The 23,320-nt window shown below is 36.5% G+C and overlaps 3 protein-coding genes across 4 annotated transcripts; 2 read left to right on the top strand and 1 right to left on the bottom strand.

The window, feature by feature from the left end:
- Positions 1 to 1,171: 1,171 nt before the first annotated feature.
- On the top strand, positions 1,172 to 2,975 carry LOC144555684 (phosphoinositide binding protein). The gene is made up of 2 exons (XM_078304086.1): positions 1,172 to 1,557; positions 2,002 to 2,975. The coding sequence occupies exons 1-2, from the start codon at positions 1,319 to 1,321 to the stop codon at positions 2,687 to 2,689; spliced, it is 927 nt and encodes a 308-aa protein (XP_078160212.1). The 5' UTR covers positions 1,172 to 1,318; the 3' UTR covers positions 2,690 to 2,975.
- A 2,480-nt stretch (positions 2,976 to 5,455) lies between these two features.
- Positions 5,456 to 7,821, top strand: PNSL1 (PsbP-like protein 2). Of its 2 annotated transcripts, none has more exons than XM_078304362.1 (8): positions 5,456 to 5,600; positions 5,705 to 5,801; positions 6,522 to 6,605; positions 6,843 to 6,916; positions 7,010 to 7,132; positions 7,243 to 7,314; positions 7,400 to 7,496; positions 7,596 to 7,821. In XM_078304362.1, exons 1-8 carry the CDS (start codon positions 5,559 to 5,561, stop codon positions 7,697 to 7,699), a joined length of 693 nt encoding a protein of 230 aa, XP_078160488.1. In that variant the 5' UTR covers positions 5,456 to 5,558; the 3' UTR covers positions 7,700 to 7,821. The 2 variants fall into 2 exon arrangements, with proteins under 2 accessions (XP_078160488.1, XP_078160487.1); XM_078304361.1 differs by having other exon boundaries at positions 6,519 to 6,605.
- Positions 7,822 to 8,003: 182 nt separating this feature from the next.
- On the bottom strand, positions 8,004 to 17,171 carry LOC144555920 (ABC transporter B family member 20-like). Its single transcript, XM_078304360.1, has 11 exons — positions 16,518 to 17,171; positions 15,976 to 16,030; positions 15,694 to 15,869; positions 15,086 to 15,286; positions 14,413 to 14,672; positions 13,677 to 13,987; positions 13,207 to 13,427; positions 11,963 to 12,303; positions 10,780 to 11,498; positions 9,944 to 10,185; positions 8,004 to 9,500 (listed from the first exon to the last, which is right to left on the bottom strand). Exons 1-11 carry the CDS (start codon positions 16,923 to 16,925, stop codon positions 8,271 to 8,273), a joined length of 4,164 nt encoding a protein of 1,387 aa, XP_078160486.1. The 5' UTR covers positions 16,926 to 17,171; the 3' UTR covers positions 8,004 to 8,270.
- Between the last annotated feature and the right edge of the window lie 6,149 nt (positions 17,172 to 23,320).

Here is a 23,320-nt window from a genome sequence, read left to right as displayed (position 1 = left end):
AATATTTACTTAGGTCAATAAAGGATACCTTTTTATTTGAGTATTCAAGAAAAGGATTGCTGATTATAATTCGATACCTTTTTATTTGAGTATTCAATAAAAGGATTGATCATCATAATTTGATTCCTTTTTATTTGAGTAGTCAATAAAAGGATTGCTGATTATAATTCTGTAATTTGGTTAGGATGCACGAACATGGTGTGGTCACTGGTCAATAAAAGGGGCATCACACTTCATGTAACATGGGTCGTAACTTCTAAGGAACATGGCCTACGGGCATGATTCAAGCAAAAAAAAGAAATTTCTAAGGAACACAAGCGGGTGGCATTTCTTACTGCCTAGTCACAATGGATCCATCTCATGCTTGTTAATCTGGCGTTTCGAGCAAATTGATTTTGCTAGGTGCAAAAATGTTTGCCACTCAAATAGCACCGTAAAATGTTGCCAGAAAAACAAAATAGCATGGTTGACTAGAGATCACTAGTAGTGCATATGTAATTATTTGGAGGACTAAAATAACAACGCTGAGCATTAATTAGATCTATACTTGTATAACTTGGTATGTTTATATATAGCAAGGTATAACATACTCGAGGCTTTGAGCCTGCTAAATATTGCAAACAGTATTCTAATTGCGCACTTAGTCAAGAAATACACAAGTACAGAACTGTCAAACATGTCTTGATCTTTTCGTTCCGTTTTCGAGACTCCCTAAAATACATACTTGACTAGTGCCCAATTTTCATCTGAACTCGTTTACTCATTTTTCTTAAGAACACCCTAGTTCTACTCTATAACGAGTTCTAGAAAAAGGTATTATTAATATTTGAATGCAATGCAAATACATTGTTTCTCAATATATGTAATAATCATAGCTGTTGAACAGATAATAATTAAGCAAAAAAGTTAGGTGTTAAATCAAATATTATATTTTTTAGAAATCCGGCATTGGAAAAAAAAAAATTCTATCTAATTTGGGGGATTATTTAAGAAAGTAATACGAGCCCGACAAATTTCAGACTTTGGGAGCTGCCGAAATCAGAAGATATTTGGGCTTTCGAAGAGGCCCAAAATTACTCCTCTTCTAATCTGTGCCCCAGGCCCCCAACTCCAAAGAACCGTTAATCCCGATCGAAACCCCCATTTGGACCGCCTCTGTCGACCAGTGTCGTCGTAGACTCGTAGTCATCTCCCGTTCTCTCTCGCCGACTCGCCCCAACCCCGACCTCGATTCCGATCTAGGTTTAAACAGTTTGGAGCTAGGCGTATAGACTGTTTGGATCGACGAGGAAGAAAGGAAGGATAGGAACTAGCAAGGATGCCACAGAGGCACTCGAAGAACAACAACGACCTAGCGTTCTTCACATACGAGGAGAAAAGGAAGCTCGGGTATGGCACGCAGAAGGAGCGCTTGGGCAAGGACTCAATCAAGCCCTTCGACGCCTGTTGCCTCTGCCTCAAGCCCTTCATCGACCCCCTCTGCTGTCTCAAGGGCCATGTCTTTTGTAAGGAGTGCATCTTTGAGTGCCTCCTCGCTCAGAAGAAGGACATCAAGAGGTCGCTCACTATTTCATATTAAAATTAACACCTCTCTCTTCATTGTTCTCTCTTTCTTCTCTTGGATAGTTTCTGATTGGAAATTTTTTGGACTAGTGTTTGCATTGATAAAGTTTGGAAGGAGGTTAAAGAAGGCTGCGTTTGGATTAGACCATATCTTTGGCAGTTTTAATATTAAGTTGTTGAATTGAGGACTTGTTTTGATAATTGATGTATAATAACTGTAAATCAGGTTCAGCTGGATTTTTCATTATTTTCCTTGACAGTTTTAGTAATTACAAACTTCAAATTTGGCTTCCATGGCTGGAAGCTGTATATATATATCTAGTTCAATTGTATGATAGGTATCCAGAATACAGTACCAATGATGATTCATTAAAATTAGGTATATATACTATTTTTCAATTTTATTTCAGTTTATTCAAACAATTTATTCCATGGCAGGAGGCTAGCAGCATACGAAGCTCAACAGAAGCAAGGGAAAGAGGAGGAAGAAGAGAAAAGGCTGCTACAAAAAGCTCGTGAACTCGAATCCTTCGACAAACAGAATCACAGTGCAGTCCCCACAGAATCCTCGTCCAATCGCAGCGCAACAGCTGGTGACCGGAACAATTTTCACGGCGCCAACAGTGTGAAGACGACCTCTTTCGAAGAGGAGGCCCTTCGCACGATGAAAGCCTTCTGGCTTCCCTCTGCCACACCTGGTGCGCCACTAAAAGTCGATGTGCCTTCGACTGACACCACCTGTCCAGAGGGAAATGAAAAGCTAAAGATGAAGTCGCTATTTCCAATTTATTTCACCGAAGAAGATAAAGACGAGACCAGAAATAAGAATTTGGAAACGACATATATCTGCCCCAGTTGCAAGGTTACTCTGACCAACACGATTTCTCTGGTGGTGGTTAGCACATGCGGCCATGTATTTTGTAAAAAATGTGGGGATAAATTTGTGAAGGTGGATGGAGTGTGTTTGGTGTGCAATAAGGAGTGCAAGGCAAAGAATATGGTGCCCTTGGAGAAGGGAGGGACTGGATTCTCCGCACATGGGGATAAACTGGAGGCAGTTGAATTTAAGCATCTTGGTAGCGGGTCTGGGTTGGGTTTGGTTAAGCCTGCCCCAAAGGGGGTTTGAGATTATTAGGGTTTTAAGAGTGTTGGATTAGTGGCTGGTTAATTGTCAGAAGGGGCATTTAAGCATTAGTGTATTGAATAGACCAAACGTTAAAGGAATTTTTGTTGCTTAATGTATAATTTGTTTTTCTTGTTAGTCGTAGCTTTTCTGCCCAGTTTGTTTTAGAGAATGTATTTCGGTTTATTCAGCATAACAGCTGAGGTCTGATAACTCTGGAGCAGAAGAAATGATTGATTTAGTATAATATGTACCAGCAGAAAAATATACAATGAAGTGCTTTAATTTTTAGGCGTGGTCGACAATTTTATATTGTTGCAACTTTTATCTCATTTAAATTCCGATGTAACTGCATGTTATTAAAAATCCTTTGCTGCTACTAGGGCCGTTAATGATCCGAGTACAAGCTGAGTTGGGTTATGTTCGTGTTTGGTTCACAAAGTTAATGAGCGGGTTAACTCGAATTGAGAAGATAATACTGAGTTGACAACTGTGTGTGTTCGTGATCGAGTTAATTCGTGCTCGTTAAAAGACTCATTAAGAAAATTTCTCTAATAAAAAATATTGGCATGCTGCCAAGTTGTACAAACTAGATTCAAGCATCATAAATTATAGGTAATAAATTTCAACAATGTCTGATAGGTTAATCAACACAAAACAAAATATTTGCATGTTGTTTGAATTTGTTTTTGTTAATCAATGTTTAGCGTGTCTTAATGTTGCAATGTACACAAGACGCAACATACTTTCTACATAATTAATAAAACTACTTGGGATTGGATGCGGCATGATTTTTTATAACTCGGTTCTTAATGAGCGAGTTGGGGTCTGCTCATGTTCGGTTCATTCAGTTAACGAGCGAGTCACGAGTTATGAGCGATTTTCTCACCCCTGAGCTATTAGCAGCTTTGATTATTGAAATTTTTATTAATAACAAAAAAAAATCAAATTAAAAAAAAATATTCCAGTTTTAAACAAAATTTCAAAAATAACCATACTGATGGATTATCTAGCGGTAATTCAAAGCAAAACAGCTATAGCTCCTTTATGCTGGATAATCCAGCGGTTTTTTAACATAGAAGATGTTCTCGATTTTTTTAATTTTTTTATTGAAATATTAGTAATATTTTTATATTTCTTAAAAAATAAATGGAGTACTATAAAATTGAATTTATTAGAAAGACTACAACAAATAATCCGGATCAACATTTTTCAAGCAAGATTTTTTACGGCAGTAAAAAATTAAAATATTTCTTGATGTGTTACTAGAAAATAAAATAAAAATATTTTGAATTTGAGTTATTGATCCAGATTCAAAAATTACTTCTGGGTAAATAAAAAATATCGCGATCTTTCTAGTAAATTCAAATTCTAAGATAATTCATCTATTTCTCCAAAGGTGATTTTAGAAAAATATTAAAATATTTAAAATATAAAATAGCTTCTGAGAAATATATAGAGTAACTTAGAATTTGAGAGTAACTTAGAATTTGAATTTATTAGAAGGACCACAATATTTTTTTCATTTACTCATAAGTGATTTTTTGAGTTAGGATCAATAACTCAGATCTAAAATATTTTTGTTTTTTTCCAGTAACACATCAAAAAAACAATTTTTTTACCGTCTTAAAAAATCTTGCCTGAAAATATTTATCTAGGTTATTTGTCGCAATCTTTCTAGTAAATTTAATTCTATAGTACTCCATTTATTTTTCAAGAAATATAAATATATTTCTACTATTTTAATAGAAAAAAATAAAAAAAATCAGAACATCTTCTATTTTTAGAACATGGAATTCCAAAAACGCTGGATTATTCAATAATTTTGCTCTGAATTACCGCTGGATAATCCAACAATATGGTTAATTTTTGGAATTTTGTTGAAAATTGGGATATTTTTTGTAATTTGATTATTATTTTTGGTTATTAACAGTGTTTTAAAAATCGGCCTATTCGGCCGAATATTCGTATTCGGTTGGAAACCGAATAGAAAATGAGCATTCGGTCCAATATTCGGTTTCGAATATTTTTCCGCATATTATCTATTCGGCCAAATATTTCCGAATAGAGAATAAGAATCCGAATAAGAACCGAGTATGAACCGAATATGAACCAAATATTTCCGAATAGAGAATAAGAATCCAAATAAGAACTGAATATGAACCGAATAGAGAATAAGAATCCGAATAAGAACCAAATATGAACCGAATATGAACCGAATAGAGAATAAGAATCCGAATAAGAACCGAATATGAACCGAATATTTCCGAATAGAGAATAAGAATCTAAATAAGAACCGAATAAGTTATAATTTTATTTATTTAAGTTTGAACTTATGTTTTATTTATGCTTATTTGTAATGTTTATCTATATTTATTAGAGTTAATGTCTATGATTTTTTATTTGAAAATCCGAATATATAAATCCGAATAAAAATCTGAATATATAAATCCGAATAAAAATCCGAATATATAAATCCGAATAAAAATCCGAATATTCAGCTGCATACTGTATATTCGGTATTCAGTGGCTTTCCAAATACCGAATAAGAACCGAATATTAAAACACTGGTTATTAATAAAAATTTCGGCTTTGATTATATAACACTAAAACGAACCTTTTTTGCAATGTTAGTATATTAATAATGTTATGCAAACAAGCCTGCACAAGTCCTAAATAAGGATCCATTAATTGATTAATGCGGATATATGACTGGACGAATAAATTGTAACCCGGATAAGAGAGGGATGACGTGGCTACTTTGTAGACGAACCAAGGCGGGAACCAATTCTTCTCATCTGTCTTCTTCCTTTTATTTTACTAGAAATAAGACCGCAAATTTTAGTTTCACCAAGACAACTGAGCTCTGCTAATGGCGACTCTACCCACCTGGGCTTCGTCTCTTTCTCACCAAGTAAATTCCCCTCCCTTTTTTTTTCCGCACCTCGTCTCCTCCTTTCTTGCACTTATTCTGTTGGTGAATTTTTCTTCTTTTTCTTCTATTTCCTTTAATTACAGTTAGTTATGCCAAATTCTCCTGTGCGAACCAGATCCGGACCGGTTCCTCCATTGGTTGTTAAAGCATGCTCCAAGGAAGCTGTTACATTTGAAAATGGTAATCTTCTAATTGCTAACATAACAATCAGTGCCAGATGTAATTCCCAGAAAAAAAAAAAAATACAAACGAAAATGTCAGTACCAGGCATAGCGTATTTAGGATTTCGGTTAGAGATAGGCACAAAATATTGACAAGAGTATAATTTTTTTTCTGCTGGCGAATCAGAGCGAAGTAGCTTATAGGATCGAAAAAAATCACGTCACAGCACGATACGGTTCCGTCACAGTATGACACGACATGTGTGCTGGGTAACTATTCACGTGACATGATCATCTTATGTAAATTTGGCGTGGCACGTCACGCAAAAGATTTGATCATGGCACATAGTCACGTAAGTCACGTGTAATTAGAACAGCCAGATCTTGATCGAAAAACTAACCTAAATTATAAAAAAAATAGTTAAACGTGACCAAACGTTTGGACACTTCACGTGTGGTCACAGTGTGACTAACGTGTTGTGATCATTCACGTATCATGACCATCCTTTCAAATTTGATCACGATATGGCACGACACCTATAAATCTAACTTGATCACGGCACTATATATGATCCAAGTCACGGCACAATATATATTTAGATCCCTATAAAATACCATTGAGTCTAAAAAAAAATTCGAATCGTACTTACCTACCCCTGACCTCCTTTAGGTTTGCCAATGGTACCAGGTGAGAGGAGAAATTCTATATATATGAATAAGTTATCTTTTGTATTAGTAGATTTAATCAAGAGAAGAGCAGCATTGGTAGGGATTGGGACTCTGGCAACAGGTTTATCTCTTTCAAGATGTGCATCTGCTGATGGTAATGCTATTTTCAAATATACTTCACTAATACTTAACTCTGTTGAATTGCTACCTAATTTCTCCACTTTAAGTTAGATTCAAATTCATTATTTGTTGAGTCATAGTACCACGGATCTAATATTGTACCCTGTGTCAAAATTCTAGTGGCTGCCATTTCCCTTTTTCTTAAAGGATATGGATTAATATCTCTGAATCCCATTAATGTGAGTAACTAAATTTTATTTCAAGATTGCAGAGGTTCCAAAGAATTATAAAGCTTTTGTGGATAAGATTGATGGGTATTCATATTACTATCCGTCCGATTGGAGGGTGCGTCATCTCACCAGCTTTTTGAAGTTCTGTTTATTATGAAAGGAAGTGCATTTGATACCTGGTGCCTATGAATACAATTCCCATTTGCAGGATTTTGATTTCTTAGGGCATGACTCAGCATTCAAAGATAAGTTTGCTGCATTACAACATGTCAGAGTTGGATTTATCCCTACAAGCAAAACCGACGTGCATGATTTGGGCCCAATGGACGAGGTATTCTTTGTTTTTGTTTTTTATATGTTCTACAATTTATTTTAAATCTCTGAGCTTTAATAAGATGCAGTATAATTTTGTTTTGAACTAAATTATTTTCCTGCCTATAGGCGATCTTCAATTTGGTGAAGAATATTTATGCTGCACCAACACAGGTTCCCACCATCTATGAGATGACAGAGGTACAGTTTTGTTTCATTTATAAATATATACATTGTTTAGTGGAAAAAATTTAGCTATGAAATATTAATAATATGCTGGATGCAGCGCACTGTTGATGGAAAGAATTATTGGACCTTTGAGTATGAACTTGAATCGCCAAACTTTGCTCGATCTGCATTTGCGACTATAGCTATTGGAAATGGTAAGAACTAAGAACCAAGAATTTATGTTGTCATGCAGCTTTGCTTTCAACAAAATACATTTGTGCTTACTAACTTTTCTTCCTTGATTCTTTCCTCAGGTAGGTATTACACACTAATTGTGGGTGCGAACCAGAGGCGGTGGAGCCGAGTTCGAAACCAGCTCAAAGTTGTTGCCGACTCTTTCAAGATGCTAGACATATAAAAATAATTAGCTGATTTTGATTTAATATCATATTAATACGTAAATCTGTACATATATAATTATATATATGCAAGATTGTTCGGTTTAAGCTTATCTAAAAAAAAATATTCTCAAGTTTTTCAGCACTCGACTTTTATAACAGATGGCATTTGCTTGCATGTGCAGATCGTTTTTTACTTGTTAATTTGATTGATGATTGTCTGGTTCATGAGATCTCAGCATTAGCAAAATAGAAGTTAACTATCAACAGAGAGTGCTGGCACACGCAGTATTATGAATAAATTTTACAGAAAAAAAATGATCAAACTAAAAATATAATTTTATACATCTATACGAATGATCAAACTAACACATCCAAGGCATTAGAGATTACAGCAAAGAGGATAGTCTCCCTCAAAAAGAATCTATAACAGAATATTCTAGTCTTGAAAACAGTTAAAACTACTGCCAATCTACTAAATCCTAGCATTCGTACGTGTTATAACCTATCCACAACGTGTTACAAAATTTTAGTAAAATGCACCTACCATGAATTTACAATCAACCGATACCGTATTAAACCTGACCCAATTTACATAAGTGGCCGCTGTCGCAACCCTTTCCCGAAATGGGGTTGCATGAGTCTAACATATAAACCATTCTGTTGCCCAAGTGTATCATGAGTCCCTTGCTCAACTATTTTACCCCCATTTAACACAACTATGTTATCCACATGCTTCATCATAGCAACCCGGTGTGCTATAAGAATAGTTGTTTTGTTCCCCATGGCCAACGTGTCAAGGGCCTCTTGCACAACCCGACTCGACTCAGACTCGATCGAAGAACTTGCCTCATCTAGCAACAAAATTGGTGCATTTTTCAATACAACCCTAGCAATTGCAATTCTCTGCTTCTGACCGGGTGTTAGGTCAACCCCTCTCATACCAATATGCGTGTCATAACCATGTGGTAAACTACTAATGAAATGGTGTGCGTTGGCTATTCTAGCTGCCTCTTTTATCTCTGACTCGGTTGCATTGTGTCTAGCATAAATGATGTTCTCTCTAATGGTGGTGGAGAATATAACAGGTTCTTGTGGGACCAAACCCATGTGGCTCCTCAGCCATCTTAGGTTAAATGACTTCAAATCTCGACCATCTAACAAAACTTGTCCAGAAACAGGATCATAAAACCGCTCCATTAAGGAGATGATTGTGCTTTTACCTGACCCTGAGACGCCAACAACTGCCACTGTTTGGCCTCCACTAACCTTGAGGTTGAAATTGCTTAATACAGCTAAATTGGGGCGGGTTGGGTATGCAAAATCCACATTTCTAAGCTCGATGCTACCATACACATTAGGTGGTTTCAAACCCGAGTTGTCATCTGGGTCGATCTCAGGTTCACGGTCAATTATTTCAAAAACTGAGATAAGAGATTTGCGCCTTTTGAGTATGTAAGGCGCGAGACCAAATGGCTCGACCAAGGCAAAGGCTGCAAAAGAGAATAGTATGTACTCTTTCAAACCGGTTGCTATGGTAAGGCGGCCTTCATGTACTGAAACGGCAGTGAACCAAAGGAGAAGGGCGTTGCATGCAAAAAGAAGGAATTGGGAGAGGCCAAAGAACAAACCAATGGCCGTGCCGTGAAGGAAGCTTTTCGTGAGGATTTTTCGGAGCTGCACAGTGTATAGCTCGGTCACTTTATCTCCTGCACAAAAGGCCACAACCGTGTATATGTTTCTTACGGAATCTTCTAGAACTAAAGAGGCCTTTTTATGCATCTCCTGAATACCCCTCGAGAAACCAGCAAGCCACAATTTCTGCAAATAGATAATTTTACAAATTAAGCAAAAAAAATAGAAGGGGGTGCTTTTCTCTTCTTCTTTTCTTTCCTTTGATAGCCGAAACAAAGACTTTTATGAAAATAAATAAAAAGATGGTCTTTAGCTCTGAAGTAAAATGACCAGCAAACAAGTGCGGACATTGAACCCTATTAGTTTAGTTCAGTTTTTACTGGACATGAGGCTCCCAAGAAATTGACAAACAGAAAGTAAGAAATATATCACCAGACACTACCCAGAATAACAAAACTCAACCCAAAACAAACATTAACAAAACAAAAATCATTGACTTCTACAGTATCAGGATGGTGCCTTTACTGAGCAATACAAGCAATTGCTGCTAGTATTCCATTTTACGGCCTCAATGCAACACTATTTTAGAGTAAAACTGTAAAATTAATAGAAAGAACGACATGACATACCTGTGCAATAGCAGAGACAATAAGAACAGGTACAGTTGCAAGAGCGATAAGAGCAACACGCCAATGGAGCAGCATCCCGATAAGAAGAGCCACGACAACAGCCGAAAAATCCTGAATAAAAATGGAAAGGCGGTTGCTGAAGGCTGCACGAACGAAAGTAGCATCATTCGCCAGGCGCATGGACAATGCGTCAGCACTGTTCTCCTCTTCGTCAAACCAGCCGACCTCATTTCGTAGCATCGCTGGAGGAAAGGTATCAATTTCATTTTCCTTGTTCTAATTCACTATAGAAATGTGATATTTTGCTATGGAAACAAATGTATGTTGCAATAGGGAATGGATACTGCTAATTACATGGCCTGTATAAGTCTGGTACCAGTAAGAGTCAGTCTTTGTTTTATAGAGCTTAGTTAGGTCCATTTGGGATCTACAGAGAATGATAATAATATGATTTTTTTTACAAAAACCAATAGGATAGCATTCTTTATACAGATACAAGTAGACTCTGATAATGCCACCAGCACAAGGTCAAGGGCACTGTCTCAGTTACAATACAGGTACCCTAACCATAATGGTCTCAATAGTCCAATATCTTGAAACTGTTCAACACAAGTATTCCATATTGTCATCATAGCCATCTCAGTCACAAGTAATTGTCCTGGTCGCCTTAACATGCACTTCCAGGTCTCATATATTACTCACCAATTTGGTTTCACCAGCCCCACATATAAGTACCATAAAGAATTGGCCAAAACTGTTGCAAATAGAAGTTTTTGATTCACTGTCCTTAAATCAATTGGTTCAAGAATAAGAGTGTTCATTATAAAGAAAAGTACCTGAAAACATCATTCTCCTAACACGTTCCGTCATTTTCTCTCCCATAATACCAAAATAAAAATGTTGCAAGAAGTTAGCCACTACTGTCATAATCCCCATGCAAGTTATAAGCATGCACCAGCGGTTTACCTCGTGCCTTATGTCATGAACATCTATCCTATAATAAGCGGCCACAATCAATCCTGTTGTGTATGCTAATAGAGGATTGAAGGAGCCAAAAATGGCAGCTCCCACACTCCCTAAAAGAGCATATGGCCACTCTGCAAAACTGAGCTCGGCAAGCCTCCAGAAGGATGGGGGTTTTGTTTTGGTTTTTGAATTCTTTGATTTTGACTTCAAGTCATAGAAATGGTTCAATGTGAAATTTTTTGAATGTGAGCGCTCGCTGTCTGAGGTTAAAAGGGGTGACACTGGTGATTCTGGATCCTGGTCAGATGGATTAGAGAATTGTCGGTTTATAGTGTTTGGAGGGCGTATATCTATTTTGGGAAGGTTCGGTAATTTTGTCTCAAGACTGTCTTGCCTTTTAAGAGAAGGCGGGGCCTCTGAGATATGATCAGAGAGTGCATTTTGACCCTTTGGAGACCCATGTTGCATATCGGTGTAGTTGGAGTAACCATGTGCTCTTTGGAGAGACGGTGATTTAGACATCTTAGGAGAGGTCGATTGGTCGTCAGTCTGAAATGGTGTGCCTTCATTGTATTTCCTTACTGGCATCCTGTACAAGCATTAAGACCAATGACGGGAAGTTAAAGCTTCTCTTCGGTACTTATTCTCATGTAGTATGGCTAAATCAGCTAGGTAATGCAATTTACAGGTAGGGTGTGTTCATTGGGTCCGGTTTAATCAGTTTTAAACCGAACCGAGAGAGTTTGGATAAAACAGTTCGGTTTTTTCAGTTAAATGGATCAGTTTGGTTCATTTTTTAAAACCGGTTTAATTGTTCAGTTTGGTTTGGTTTAGAAACTTTAAAAACCGGTTAGACTGAACCGACCGAAATTTTTAAACCCATCCCACATTTGAACCAAATATTAAAAAAAATAAAAAATTACGACATAATGTATGTTGCTTGGTTTGGGTTAAAAACCAGTTAAGACCAAATCAAAATTATTTTTTAAATCCATCTTAAAAAAATTCCAAAAAATTAACAAAAAATGTTTATTTTTATGATTGGGAACTAACCTCCTAGGAAGCTTTGCTGCCTCCTCACATCTAAGTAACTCAGCATATAGACCATTTAAATTAACCAACTCCTCATGTGTACCCATTTCGACCAATTGTCCCTCCTCCATTACCGCAATGTAGTCAGCATTTTTAATCAGGCTGAGTCGTCTAGCAATTATAATAGTTGACCTGCCAAGCATTAGAATGTCGAGGGCCTTCTGAACTGCCTTCTCAGCCTCGAAATCAAGGCCACCAGTTACCTCATCGAGTAAGAGAATAGATGGATTTGAAAGCACTGCTCGAGCTATGGCCAGCTTGATCTTTTGTTCTTCAGTTAGTGATGAGCCAGCTCTGCCGACCTGTAGTGAGATACATATTTCAAATTTTCATCAACATCAACAAGAGAAGGAAAATAAAGGTGGAAAATAGAAGATAACACAAGTTGAGGAGTTACACAGAAACTAAATATTGCACCTTCAGTTTTTGGCAGCAAGCTTAACGTCTGGATTTTTTGTTTTATTTTTTCAGAGGGAGTAAAGGTATAGCCTTTTTTAGTTTATATTGAATAAAAAGTTTGGTTCAAATGCCTCCATTTTTTGTGCCTCCATTTTTTTAAACTTTAATAACTCAAAATTTAAAACTTAAAAGTCAAAATACAATAGTTGGATGTGATCTATGTTATTTTCTCTCTGTGCTTGTAAAAAATTATTACATTTCAATTTTTGGTTATATGTGAATCAACAAGTTCAAAATCAACGTCTAGAAATCATCCACATTAGTGCGTTTCTTACAAGCTCTTGATGACAATCAAAACAAAATTGAAATGTCATAATTTTTTACACATGCATAGAGAAAATGATGTAGATCATATCCAACAATTTTATTTTGACTTTTAAGTTTTAAATTTTGAATTATTAAAGTTTTTTAAAATAGAGGCATGGTGGAGGCACAAAATATGGAGGCATTTGAACCCTCCTCTTATGTTATTTCTAGTTTTTGGCATTCTATCTGGTAGCATGGGGAACTACAGATGGCAGGCATTTTGTGGTGATACAGAAACCAAATAACATCACCCCTCCCTCTCTCCCCAACCCCAACCCCATCCCAATCCCAAGAAATAAGTAAATAAATAATAATAATATTAATATATTAATAATAATACATTAAGCAAAAGAGAACAAAATAGCCATGGCATTCGATCTTCTTATTTTCTTTTCTGTTTGCATATTTACAATAGCAATAAGAAATAAAAGTGTCCGCACCTGCGTGTCATAGCCCTTTTCAAGAGAACTAATAAAAGCATGTGCATGGGCTGTCTTGGCAGCCTCTTCGATCTGCTCAAGTGTGCACGATCTCCCATATGCAATGTTTTCTCTGATGCTGAGGCCAAGTAAAGCCGGTTCCTGCGTTACTAAGCCAATCTGGCTTCTTAACCACTCCAGCTTAAGACTCTTAATGTTTTCTCCATCCAATAGCACTTCACCTGCCACAGAATCAGGTAAAATTCTTCAATGTACTTTTTAAGAACAGTGCTATATCCACATGTAATAGCAGTGTGGTAATAATTTCCTTTTTATATTATAGAACTTGAGCAGGAAGTACTTTGCACTTGAATGAAGCCATTAAATTAACAAAAGAGAAAACAAACAATAAACAAGCTGGCCAGAGTAAGATTTTTCGTCACTAAAAAATAAGCTTCAACAGAAATTAGAAAAATATATGTCAATGGTACCTAGTGTCGGATCATAAAATCTCTCCATCAGAGGAATAATGCTACTTTTTCCAGACCCATTTCTACCGACAAGTGCCACGGTTCTTCTGGCCGGTACGGTAAGGTAAAAGCCACTCAAAATAGGGATCTCGGGTCGGGAGAGGTAACTGAAATACACATTTCTGAACTCTATATTTCCTTGTACTGATGGCAAAACACGGCCTTCATGATTTACACCAGAGACCGACCGGCTTATCATCTCAAACAATCGATAAGCTGCAATTCGACCTTGCTCAAATGAATAGAAGTTTGTTGCTGCCTGATTCAGTCCACTTCAAAGATAAAAAAAAAAAATTAAAAAAAAAAAAACACAATGTATGGTGAGAAATTAGGCAGTGTCAAAAGGAGTTGAAGCATAACTCTCGACAAAGGAAAGCACATAAAATGTTAAATACTACATATTAGTATGTCAAGGCCAACCAGCAAATAGCGGTATACTGCACCAACATGCACTGATAGTTTCAGTGCTTTGTTCTAAACAGCTGTAGAATCTAAATTGATTAATGCTATTATGTTACTATAGGTTTTTTCTTGGTTTACTATCAACCAGCCAGTGTGATAACAACCATGCTGCAATCTAGAAGCCCAAAAGGTATAAAAATCTTCTTTATCTTCTTTTTTCGGAGGGACAAAAACATTGTTGCCTGGTTATGAATGGGGCATCTACAGTAATTTTCATAAAAAAGAACATACTTACAGGCCGCTTAAGATCACAGAAAAAAGAGCTACTATGATTTCACCACCATTTGCCTTTCGATGAGATATGAGAAACCTCCCTACCCATAGTTGTAAGGCACAAGAGCAGATGGCAAGGCCATACGTGAAACCTAGACCAAGCCCTTGTACAAGACTTATCAAAATCCCGTATCGGAGTGTAGCCTGAAGTGATGTTGCATATGAGTACTTGGCTAGGGTTTCATTTGTGAAGGCATATAAGGTCCTGATGTACGACATTGCCTATAAAATAATGAACATATTTGAAAATGATTAATGCTAATAAGATACTAAACTGGTATGGTACTCGTTAAATAAATATGTGACCAACTCTCATTATAAGTCCAATCCAACCTCATTAACCAGTTGTACAAATATGCCTCACTGTAACTCATTTTCTTAACCTCAAGCAATGTTTAACCATGCAATTGGACCCTAGGCTAATCCAATTTGGTCTCAACTTTTCTCTTTGGACAATCAGCACCAAAACAAATAAAGAAAATTCAAAATGAGATTACCAAACAAAGATAAATATTCTACCATCAGTTCTATGCCTTGAGAGTTGAGACCACATAGTAAATGGAAATTGGATGGATGTACAAATGGAATATATGACTATATATGATGAGTAAAAAGTTCTAGGAAAGAATATAGACCTGCTCGGCAATGCTAGCTGCCTCAGCATAGGCATCTTGTATGTTCTCAGCCAATCTATGGAGGAAAATATTTGAAATACCACCAGCAGCCACAATAAAGGGTCCAGTCGCTAGGGTTAGAAGAGCAATTTGCCAGCAATTGATCAGACCAATGACAAGCCCTCCCACAAATGTTGCCATGTTGTGTATGTAGTTACCAACCTGTATACCACATGTACCAATCGAAATTAGCATTAAGAGACTCTTCAAAGCATAATAGGAGCTGCTTGTATAGCACCAACAATTTATAAGATACTCCTCTTGGTTCTTTGCGATGTCTTGTATGCGACAAGCTTAAAAAGGGTTAATAACACAGCTATGCCCTAACAAAGCAAGCAAAGAAAATAAAAGAGCCAGATAAGATGCCCGAAAAGGAGAATACTCAAAACAACTTCAAATACTATATAGGACCGGTCCAGTAAATTGGCTGAGTAATCCATCCAAAACTGATTATTAAGGTATTATTCTCAGGTAATTGTTTTTTACTCAAAAAGTAATGTCCAAGGCACAAAGATTCAGAATTGACCCATATGGTGTGTACCAACTGCACCAGTAGGATGGACACTTACTTTCTCGCTTAAAGCAGACTGGATGAGTAAAACATCACTCAAAACTTGACTGACAATATCTCCATTATTTCCATAAGTGTCGAAGAAACTCATGTCTTGATTAAGCAGAACCTGCACATACTTTGACCTTATAACAGCCGTCTGCCTCTCCCCAGTGATAATCCAGCAAGATACCTCTGCATGTTTCACAAAATTAGAAGAAGAAAATAAGTAAATCAGAAGTATTTATAATGATTCATAATAGAACATTGTTTCTCTAAAGAAATGATAGTTTGAGCTGACCTATCCACCCAGCTATTAAAACACCACCAGCTATATAGACAATGTACAATGCATGCTGCAAAAAGAAATGATATAAAAGATATCAACAAGAATTGAATCATTATGTAAGAGTAAAGGACGTGAACTAAAAGCAAAAGACAATAAAATTTGAAATATTGGATTAGTCGTTAACGAACCTGCATTTTTAATTAAATAAAGCTTACTGTGGCCATCATTCTCGCTTACTTATCTAAATTGTTAACCTGATGTCTTTTTTTCATTTTTAAAGTTTTAATTTGGAGCAAACCAGAGGCCCAATGAGTGAAGCTTTAGACTTAATTTCACTGCGCATCTTAGTCAGTTTGAGTTGAATTGGTTGAGCAGCGTATCAATTCTAAAAGTACCAAAAGATAACTCCAGTTTGATGAAGCAGGGTTAACAAATCACACACATTTCGACCGAGATTTAAAACAAAATCTTCCATTTCAGGCTAGTGGATCCAAACCCAAACTAAAAGTAACAACACTAATCACAAAACCAACTTCCTCAAACTAACCACTAACCTCTTTAAACTTCTCCAGTAACTCATCATTTTTCCCATGCAAAGCCGATGCAAGCTGTTGTGAATCAAGCAAATTCACAGCTTTCCCAAAGAAATGTAGGTACACTACAAGAGCAACACCATGCACCGCAGCAGCAACAGATCCAGCAACAATTAGCACCCAATCGAACCGATCTGCACACTCAAAGAGCCTAGAGAATGGAGCAGCAATTGGAGGCGGCACGACATCTGATTCATCCATGTCATCCTCTTCAGCAGGACCCACCCCATCAGCTGGCAGTGGGGCCCCGTCCGCCCCGGTGTCGGCCGCGTACGGAGAGGGGGATTCAGGCGGCTCCGAGACCTCTGACACTGGCGTCAGAGGTTGTACATGGGGTGGGGACCACCCGAAGAGACCTCTAGAGACCATGGCGTATAGATCCTTCTCCGGATCAGCTCTCTTTGCACCTTCTCCTCCTCCTTAGTTAGAGACTGGAGAGCTTGCCCTTGGCGCTCTCTCGAGCTCCGTACTTTTCGATTTTTCTTTTATGTTGTTTTTTTTTTCCTTTCGAGCTGGAAGTACTGACTAGTTTTGTTGCTCTGAGCTAGTAAGCTGTGCTGTGCGTGGTGTGTCGCTTTAGGCGGCGGATTGGTTTTTTTTTTCTCGGGAAAAAATTAATAGTATGAAATACTCCCACCGTTAAAAATTACGCACAATGACATACCGGTGACGTGGAATGGTTCTATTGGTAGCTCATCCTCCTGGAGTCCTGGTCATGCTAATTGGGACGGTATAAAAATTCGGGTGGGGGTAAAAGAGCGATAAAAAAATATGGCCCTCTTACCTTGGCAAAAATGAGAGACTGAGTCTAATCAAAAAAAAAAAAAAATGAGAGACTGAGGCTGAGGCAGACGACCGTTGGGTCAAAGGAGGCGGATTGGAATTGGAATAACTAGTTAACGAGTAACGACCAAATAATAAGCGTATATCTTACGGTGTAATGGTGATTGTTCTCTGGGTCCCACTGGACAGAGAGATGTAACGTGTCTAAAAGTTTTACTTCCGCACTAAATAATTCATTTTCCCAAGTGAACGAACAGTCGAGGCCTGTTTGGCTGCAGCAAATGCGAACTTTGAGAAAAAAAATGAGGTTGAAGGAATTTTTTATAGTAAGATGTTCGTTGAACTAGTTTTAATTTCTATTTGTAATACTTCGTATTTTGACAACTAACATAATCTTGTCACATTAGTCTAGTAATTTTCTCATTTGTGGTCAGTTCACTATAATATTACTTAGCAGTGTGTAATCAATTCATTGTTTTTTTTTTAAATCTAGTGCAATTATATTAATTATAATCAATAATTAGTATCAATACACTTAATATAGTTTAATTTTAGTATTACATATTCTATAAAAAGAAATAAGAAAATCAACACCTACAAATTTCTCATACATTTGCCGAACACCTATATTCTAAAATTTTCAATGGGTTAAATGACTTTGGTTTTGACAAATCAAAATTCTCATTCTCATATTAAAAAATTTCATTCCTACATAGTTTCCTTGTTGCCGAACAGGCCCTGACCAGTGTATTCGAGTTTAATTCGCAAACATGATAATGGGATGCTGGCAATGTAAAATCGCCATTTGGCTGTAGAAATGTAGAATTGTAGGTATTTTTTGGATTGATTTATAATAAAAGAGCATAAATTTCTCTAATCCAAAGTTGACAAGATCCGGATCCTCCAAAGTAACCTAATCTTTTAGTTTTGAATCGATAATGTTCAATTCGAATCCGTCGCTTGAGATCATTTCGAAATTTGAATATGTTACTCAGAATGTGTGCAATCCACTTGAGATGGATTATTGCAGATTCGGATCGAACAGTTTCGATCTAAAACCCAAAAGTTAAGTTACTTAATTGAATTTGAATTAAGGTTTACATTGGCATAGGCTATACCACAAACCAATTCTCATCTCTTTGCTAGGTCCTATACAAATACTGAACCGCTGGTCTAACTTTGGTTCGATAACATCAAGTGGATGTTGAAATTCACAAGCTCTTTATTTTTACAAATAAAAGGTTCTTTAATAAAAAATAAAAAAAGGTTGGCATGCAAATGCGACCAGCAGAGGTTTTTCAATTGATTTTTTTTAACAGTATCATATAACAGTTGCCGAAATTTTTTTGAAAAAAAATAAAAAACTAAAAAAAGCCTGATTTATGAGAAATTCAAAATCTAGCACAGCCGGAGTCCACAGAACACCGATGCAGACCAAAATACTGAGGTCCGCACCGGTGTTATGCGGCCTCATCATTTTTTCTTTTCTTTTGTCTGAAGAAACAAAACTTTAGACCTTAGAATTCATATCCTCTGAGAGGAATCAAAATTTTGCAGATTCCAATATTTTATTTCAAAGTTGAAATTAGAGTAAGGAAAAAAAAGGAAAAGACTGGGCCGCAAAATACCGGTGTGGACTTCAATTTGGAGCCGCATCGGCATAGTGCGGATTTCAACATTTAAGTCTGCACCTATATTCTACGGCCATGGTAGATTTCAAATTTCTCAAAAATTAGTGTTTTTTTCTTTCTTTTTTTAAAGAAATGTTAGAAATAAAAATTTCGGTAACAGTTGCTCATATTGTGGTAAGCGGTAACTCTTAATAAACTAATTCAATGACATCGGTTCTAATCCTGGTTATTTTTCAGCATTGCAAGCAGAATCGGACCCTTCTTTATAGCAATTTAATCGCACATGTCAAATTGTCGATAGAAAAGGGATCGAAATTTGAAAGCCAAAAACAGCAGAGATCGAAGATTTACAATTTTGCATCCTAGCTTTCGGTGGGGCCCCTTGTCGTGAGTTCCTCACTGGCAAAGTGGCAATGCTACTTTATCCTCTTATCGTTCCATCCGATCACTCCCTACCATGATCCCATCACTCACGCTGTCACCCGATTTTTTTAAAAATACCCACCCAAAAAAATATTTTATTAAAAATAACCAGACTTCAGCCAAATTTTTAAAAATACCCAAACCGCGGATTTTTTCCGCGGCTCGGAATTTTTATTCCGGGCCGCGGAAAAAATTCACGGTCCGAAAAAAAAAAAAAAAAAAAAATTTCCGACCGTGGATATTTTCGACGGCCCGGATTTTTTTTTTTTTTTTTTTTTTAGAGTTTGGAGTTAGGAAAATAATATTTTTTTGGAATTTTTTGTCCACTTTGCACCTCTGATTAACATATCAAAACACCTCCAAAAAGCATGAAAATTTACCGACATGTATTCTTGACTTCATAGAATAAGACTGTGAAGTTTCATACAAAATCTCAAAACAGATCATGAGATATCGGCTCTCAAAAATTGCCCGCACTGCTGAAGGAGTGCTTCTGAGCCCAACTTTGCACCTCTGGTTAACATATCAAAGCACCTCCAAAAAGCATGAAAATTTACTGACATGCATTCTAGACTTTATAGAACAAAACTGTGAAGTTTTATACAAAATATCAAAACAGATCGTGAGATATCGGCTCTCAAAAATTGCCCGAACTGCTGAAGGAGTGCTTCTGAGCTCAACTTTGCACCTCTGGTTAACATATCAAAACACCTCCAAAAATCATGAAAATTTACCAACTTGCATTCTTAACTTCATAGAACAATACTGTGAAGATTCATACAAAATCTCAAAACAGACCGTGAGATATCGGCTCTCAAAAATTGCCCGAACTGCTGAAGGAGTGCTTCTGAGCCCAAATTTGCACCTCTGGTTAACATAACAAAACACCTTCAAAAATCATGAAAATTTATTGACATGCATTTTTGACTTCATAGAACAAGACTGTGAAGTTTCATACAAAATATCAAAACAGACCGTGAAATATCGGCTCTCAAAAATTGTCTGAATTGTTGAAGGAGTGCTTCATGATTTTTGTATGAAACTTCACAGTCTTGTTCTATAAAGTCTAGAATGCATGTCGGTAAATTTTCATGCTTTTTGGAGGTGCTCTGATATGTTAACCAGAGGTGCAAAGTTGGGCTCAAAAGCACTCCTTCAGCAGTGCGGGCAATTTTTGAGAGCCGATATCTCACGATCTGTTTTGAGATTTTGTATGAAACTTCACAGTCTTATTATATGAAGTCAAGAATACATGTCAGTAAATTTTCATGCTTTTTGGAGGTGCTCTGATATGTTAACCAGAGGTGCAAAGTTGGGCTCAGAAGCACTCCTTCAGCAGTGCGGGCAATTTTTGAGAGCCGATATCTCACGATCTGTTTTGAGATTTTGTATGAAACTTCACAGTCTTATTCTATGAAGTCAAGAATACATGCCGGTAAATTTTCATGCTTTTTAGAGGTGTTTTGATATGTTAATCAGAGGTGCAAAGTTGGACAAAAAATTCCAAAAGAACATTATTTTCCTAACTCCAAACTCTAAAAAAAAAAAAAAAATATCCGCGGTCGGAAAAAAAAAAAAAAAAAAATTTTCGGACCGTGAATTTTTTCCGCGGTCCGGAATAAAAATTCCGGGCCGCGGAAAAAATCCGCGGTTTGGGTATTTTTAAAAATTTGGCTGAAGTCTGGTTATTTTTAATAAAATATTTTTTTGGGTGGGTATTTTTAAAAAAATCGGCGCTGTCACGCCTGGGAGTTTGGAAAGAAATTGTATCATTAATTTTAGATTTTTTTTTTTTCAAATTTTAGGATTTATAACTTTGTTTTTTACTTGATCATGAATAGGATTTGTGATTTTGAACTTAACTGTTTGAAATTGGAAATTTTGTCAAGATATTTTACGAAGTTATAAAAAATAGAGTCTTGCATAATGGGACTAAATTGTTTAAAAATGCATAAAGTATAAAGTCATATTTAAATTTTTGTGTTAAAAGTTCGAAAAAAAATAAACTTTTGATAAATTTGAGTGATTGTTGAAAAATTAGAAATTTTAATGCGAATTTTAACAAGTTTTTAGGAATACCCTTGGAATAATTGAAAATAACCACATAATTTAACGAAAAACTTTGTGAAAATAAAGGTTTAAGAAAATGAAAACTTAGGAATTAAATTTTTTTTTTTGAAGGGTTACGATTTTGTGCTGGAAATGCCACGGTTTTGAATTTTGAGACGGATTGCCGAAGTTTCTCTTCGAAACTCCGTAAGTGTTCATAGAGGTCATCCGGTGTGAATGAGTCGTGTGTGCCTTGAATTGCTTCTAGAGCACTCACCAAGCCGGACCATTTGTTCCTCATTAGCATCACCCTCAACAACTTCCCTATAATTTTGTTGTTAGAAAGCGGTTCTCCCAATTCGGTAAATTTATTTTGGATAAGCATAAGTCTATTATACATATCCTCAATGCTTTCGCCATCTTCAACCTTAAAGGTTTCAAATTTGGCTTCTAAACCGGTTATTTTGGTTCGTTTAATTTGGATATTTTCCTCACACCGGTTTACAAAGGCATCTCACATTTCTTTAGCACTTGAGGTGCTACCAAAAATTAATGCAACCGATTCATTTACTAAATTATAAATGGCATTAACGCAAGGTCATTTTCTTTCTTCATTTGTTTGGAATCGAGAGTCTCGATTTTAATGTCATTCGCACTATCGGTAGTAACGGTAGCGAATATTGGTGTATATCCCTTGTCAACCACGTCTCAAATCTCAATGATGTTTAAATAGTTAATCATGATTTTCTTCCAATGCATAAAATTTTTTGTTGTACTCCTAAAAACTAAGGGTTCTTTCACGAATCTATAGGGTGCCATTTGTCAAGTTGATCTAGCTCGAATTAAGTGTCTTAAATTGAGTAACTTGCTCTGATACCACTTTGTTATACTGAATGCACCGCTAATCGCTCTAAAAACTGAAAACAAATAGATTAAAAGTAAATAGATGAGTTTAAAGAAATTTGACACGCGGGGTGATAACGGAGTTCGGCAAAACAAAGGCCTATGTCTCTGAGGCGTCGCAACCTCTTCTAGGTGCGCCTTTCTATACCCAATGAGAAAGGATTACAATTTGTGAACCGATGAGCCCTTACGAAGCAACAGGAAGTCACACGGCCAACTAAAGTAGAGAACGAAGTCTCAAATCCTCAAGAGAAACACTCTAAATCTCACTTTAACCTGTTATACTAAGTGCACCTCTAGTTGAACAAAAATTGAAATTAAATTCAATTGAAAGTAAATAGATGAGTTTAGATAAATTTGACACGTGGGATGTTAACGGAGTTCGACAAAACGAAGGCCTACGTCTCTGGGGCTTCGCAACCTCAAGTGGTGCGCCTTTCTATTACCCAATACGAAAGGATTACAACTTGTGAACCGTTGAGCCCTTACACACCAAGCGAAAAATCAAATAGCCAATTCAAAGAGATGAGAACAAGGTCTCTTAGTTCAAGCTACTAAAGAGAAACACTCAATAGATCACTCTAATCTAATCTAATTCGAGATTAGTGAAGTGGGTTTGAGGGATTTTGAAGTTTTAAGCTCTCACAACAATGGAATAAGCTAAGCTCTTACAAAATCGCTTTTTAGAAGTTTAGGGTCGGCTGAGATGCTTTGGGAAGAAGGCCCAAAGCCTTATTTATAGACCCAACTCAAAAATGAGCTAAATGAGTTAAAACGTTACCAACGTTTTATTTTAAAATGCGATTTTAGGGTTTTAATTTTCTGACAGCTTAGTGAACGTTACAACGTTTGGCTCTGTAAAATCTTGATCAAAAATAGAAATTATTTGAAGCTCAGATTTAATTAAAACGTTATAACGTTTTGTGAAACGTTACAACATTTGTAATTTGAATTTTGAATTTGATACAGCTGTAT

The sequence above is a fragment of the Carex rostrata genome, chromosome 6 (assembly GCF_964058835.1).
Source record: "Carex rostrata chromosome 6, lpCarRost1.2, whole genome shotgun sequence".
Lineage (NCBI taxonomy): Eukaryota > Viridiplantae > Streptophyta > Magnoliopsida > Poales > Cyperaceae > Carex > Carex rostrata.
This window is presented reverse-complemented; position numbering and strand designations above follow the sequence as displayed.

What these genes read in the sequence shown, in the direction of transcription:
- LOC144555684 (XM_078304086.1), top strand. Translation starts at nt 1,319, where the DNA reads ATGCCACAGAGGCACTCGAAGAACAACAACGACCTAGCGTTCTTCACA. An exon ending in CAGAAGAAGGACATCAAGAG is followed by an intron (nt 1,558 to 2,001) that starts GTCGCTCACTAT and finishes ATTCCATGGCAG; the next exon opens with GAGGCTAGCAGCATACGAAG.
- PNSL1 (XM_078304361.1), top strand. Translation starts at nt 5,559, where the DNA reads ATGGCGACTCTACCCACCTGGGCTTCGTCTCTTTCTCACCAA. An exon ending in CTTCGTCTCTTTCTCACCAA is followed by an intron (nt 5,601 to 5,704) that starts GTAAATTCCCCT and finishes CTTTAATTACAG; the next exon opens with TTAGTTATGCCAAATTCTCC. An exon ending in ATTTGGGCCCAATGGACGAG is followed by an intron (nt 7,133 to 7,242) that starts GTATTCTTTGTT and finishes TCCTGCCTATAG; the next exon opens with GCGATCTTCAATTTGGTGAA.
- LOC144555920 (XM_078304360.1), bottom strand. Translation starts at nt 16,925, where the DNA reads ATGGTCTCTAGAGGTCTCTTCGGGTGGTCCCCACCCCATGTACAACCT. An exon ending in TTTAATAGCTGGGTGGATAG is followed by an intron (nt 15,870 to 15,975) that starts GTCAGCTCAAAC and finishes TGAAACATGCAG; the next exon opens with AGGTATCTTGCTGGATTATC. An exon ending in AGTCTGCTTTAAGCGAGAAA is followed by an intron (nt 15,287 to 15,693) that starts GTAAGTGTCCAT and finishes TGTGGTATACAG; the next exon opens with GTTGGTAACTACATACACAA.